At 68.8% G+C, this 3,427-nt stretch overlaps 1 protein-coding gene across 1 annotated transcript; it reads left to right on the forward strand.

Moving 5' to 3' along the window:
• Positions 1-447: 447 nt before the first annotated feature.
• ANKRD13B (ankyrin repeat domain 13B) lies at positions 448-3,427 on the forward strand (the record flags this gene model as incomplete). Its single annotated transcript, XM_010573941.1, has 12 exons — positions 448-694; positions 940-1,064; positions 1,157-1,202; positions 1,456-1,599; positions 1,734-1,923; positions 2,029-2,095; positions 2,194-2,275; positions 2,347-2,411; positions 2,509-2,639; positions 2,760-2,917; positions 2,995-3,147; positions 3,255-3,427. Coding segments are annotated over exons 1-12 (1,581 nt in total), but the record flags the coding sequence as incomplete, so codon positions are not given.

Below are 3,427 nucleotides of genomic sequence, written 5' to 3' on the forward strand. Positions count from 1 at the left end.
CCGCTCCGCTCACGCAGCCATCCGCCCCCGGCTCAGGCAAGGGAACACGTGCGCCCGCCGCAGCCCACGTCGCCCGCCGCGCTCCGGGCCCTGGCGGAGGGGGGGCTGCCGGCAGCTGCTGCCTGGCAACTGGGCAGCAGCCCCCCCAAACACTCCAAATCCCAGAGGTGGGGGGCTTTTCCCGAGCTTGCAGCTGCATCGATCCATGCACCGTGCCGGGGGCATCCGTGCTCCCCCGCTGCCACGCCGTACCCCCTGCTCCGTGCCAGCGTGGTGGGCGCAGCCCAGCCCGATCGTGCCGAGCCGTGCTGGGGGCTGGGCGCCGCCGCCACCCTCCCCATGGGTTTAGCAGCGGCTGTGGGGAGCAGGGAGAGCCTTTTGGGGTGCAGCGCATGTGCATCTCTTGAGGGAGCTCAGGAAAGGGGATGCTCTCTGAGATACCGGCAAATGTCTGCTTTCCCTGACTGCTCCGACCGGGAGCCTCGCATCTGCAGGAGGGTATTGGGGGGCGAGGTCCGGCCACCCCGGTGCCCCCTGAACCCCGCAACCTCCCGGCAGGCCGACATTGAGCAGCTGGACCCCCGAGGACGCACCCCGCTGCACCTGGCCACCACGCTGGGCCACCTCGAGTGCGCCAGGGTCCTGCTGAAGCATGGCGCCGACGTGGGCAAGGAGAACCGCAGCGGCTGGACAGGTGAGCCGGGGGGGGCTCGCTGCCTCGGTCCTCCATCAAGCTGCCCCGGCATGGGCACGGGTACGGGCACGGGCACAGGCACGCTCAACTTGGTGCTGCAGCTCCCCAAGGGACAGCTCACGCAGCAGGACATGCACGTGGCTCCTGTGCAGCGGCCAGCTCCGGCGTGCCACGCCGTGCCGTGCCGTGCCGTGCCACGCCGTGCCGTGTGATGTCCCTGGGCACTGCCCCTCTCTGCCCCGCAGTTCTGCAGGAGGCCGTGAGCACCCGCGACCTGGAGCTGGTGCAGCTGGTCCTGCGCTACCGCGACTACCAGAGAGCCATCAAGCGCCTGGCCGGGATCCCCATCCTGCTGGAGAAGCTGCGCAAGGTACCTCCTGCTGGAGGGGGCTGCTGGGGTGGGGATGGCGGGGGGGGCATGCCGGCCACGGGCTCCTCCTGACCCCGCTGTGCTCTCTGCAGGCCCAGGACTTCTACGTGGAGATGAAGTGGGAGTTCACCAGTTGGGGTAAGCTTGGGGCACAGCGTTGCTGGGAGGGGAGCGGGAGCTTCCCAGCAGAGTCCCCCAGCCCCAGCGTCCATCCCCAAGATGGGGGACACGTGGCTCTTTGCCCCCCCCCACCACCCCAAGCTTGCAGACCCCCGTCCCACCAAGGCGTGGGGTTCCCCAGATGTGTCCCCCACCCAGCTCAGCGCTGGCAGCCCACTCGGGGGTGCAGGGTGGCCCCATCCCCGGCTGGGCTATCGCCGTCTCTCTCCAGTGCCGTTGGTGTCCAAGATTTGCCCCAGTGACACCTACAAGGTGTGGAAGAGCGGCCAGAATCTGCGGGTGGACACCACGCTGCTGGGCTTCGACCATATGACCTGGCAGCGGGGCAACCGCAGCTTCGTCTTTCGGGGACAAGGTGAGCCGGCGCGGGGGTCCCCCATGCCGCCCTCACCAGGGAGCACTGGCAGAGCCCCTTGGCACCGCAGCGGGGCCGGGTGACGTGGTGGGGACCGCGGTCGCCCCCGCGTACCCTGACCCTCCTCCCTGCAGACACCAGCGCGGTGGTTATGGAGATTGACCACGACCGGCGGGTGGTCTACTCGGAGACGTTGGCCCTGGCCGGCCATGACCAGGAGGTGCTGCTGGCTGCTGTGCAGCCCACCGAGGAGCAGGTGATGGGGCGGCTGACGGCCCCCGTCGTCACCACCCAGCTCGACACCAAGAACATCGCCTTTGAGAGGTGGGCTGGGGGCGGCACCGAGCCCCCCCCCGGCCCCAGGGTGCTTGCACCCTGGGCTGTCCGAGTGAGACCATCCGTTGCTCACGGTGCTTCGCGTCACCCCAGGAACAAGTCCGGGATCCTGGGCTGGAGGAGCGAGAAGACGGAAATGGTGAATGGGTACGAGGCCAAGGTGAGGAGCAGGGGCGTTGAGACGCCCGCGGAGGGGGTACGGCCGGTTGCGGGTGGGGGGGGGGATTCAGCTCCGGCATTCCCCGCCTCTTCGGCCAGGTCTACGGCGCATCCAACGTGGAGCTGATCACGCGGACACGGACCGAGCACCTCTCGGACCAGCACAAGGGCAAGAGCAAAGGTGAAGCCGGCGTGGGCCGGGTGGGCAGGGCGCTGCGCCGGCTCTGGCCCTCACCCCCTCCTCTCCCGCAGGCAGTAAGACCCCCCTGCAATCCTTCCTGGGCATCGCCGAGCAGCACGTAGGGCCCAACAACGGGGTGAGCGTCCCAGGGGTCTGGAGCGGGGGGGGGAGGGGGGGGCAGCCCCACAGTCGGAATTCCCCCCCCCCCGTCACCCCGCCGGGCTGTCCCGCAGACGCTGATAACGCAGACGCTGAGCCATGCCAACCCCACCGCCATCACCCCTGAGGAGTACTTCAACCCCAACTTCGAACTGGGCAACCGAGACATGGGGCGGCCCATGGAGCTCACCACCAAGACACAGAAGTGAGGGGAGAAGGAGCAGAATTGGGGGACACCCCCCCCCCATCTCCCCTCTGACCGCTGCAGAGCCCCCAGGGTGGGGGGGCAGGCAGGGGTCCCCAGCCCAGCGCCTGTCCCCGGCAGGTTCAAGGCGAAGCTGTGGCTGTGCGAGGACCACCCGCTGTCCCTCTGCGAGCAGGTTGCCCCCATCATTGACCTCATGGCAATAAGCAACGCGCTCTTCGCCAAGCTGCGGGACTTCATCACCCTGCGCCTCCCGCCGGGCTTCCCCGTCAAGATCGGTACGGGGGGGGTCTTTGCCGCCGGTACGGGTGGCGCAGCCAGCTTCCCTCCCTGCTTTTTTTTCCCTTTCCTGCAGAAATCCCCATCTTCCACATCCTCAACGCCCGCATCACCTTTGGGAACCTCAACGGGTGCGACGAGCCCGTCAGCTCCCTGCGGCACAGCCCCAGCAGCGAGGCACCCTCGCCCAGCAGCGACTCCTCCAGCGTCAGCAGCTCCAGTTCCCTGAGTACGTGGGTTCGGGCTGGGGGGGGGACACGAACACGGCTGGTGGGGTGGGAGCAGGGGGGCGACACAGCGGGGTGCCCCACCGTACCGGCACCTATTTCTCCGCAGCCTCCTGCCGGGCGTGTGAGATGGACCCGGCGCTGTTCGAGGTGCCGCGGGGGTACAGCGTGGTGGGCACCCACCAGGACACCCTGCGGGAGGATGAGGATGACCTGCTGCAGTTCGCCATCCAGCAGAGCCTGCTGGAAGCGGGCAGTGAGTACGACCAGGTGGGCGCTGCC

The sequence above is a fragment of the Haliaeetus leucocephalus genome, unplaced genomic scaffold (genome assembly GCF_000737465.1).
Source record: "Haliaeetus leucocephalus isolate CR32 unplaced genomic scaffold, Haliaeetus_leucocephalus-4.0 Scaffold395, whole genome shotgun sequence".
Taxonomy (NCBI): domain Eukaryota; kingdom Metazoa; phylum Chordata; class Aves; order Accipitriformes; family Accipitridae; genus Haliaeetus; species Haliaeetus leucocephalus.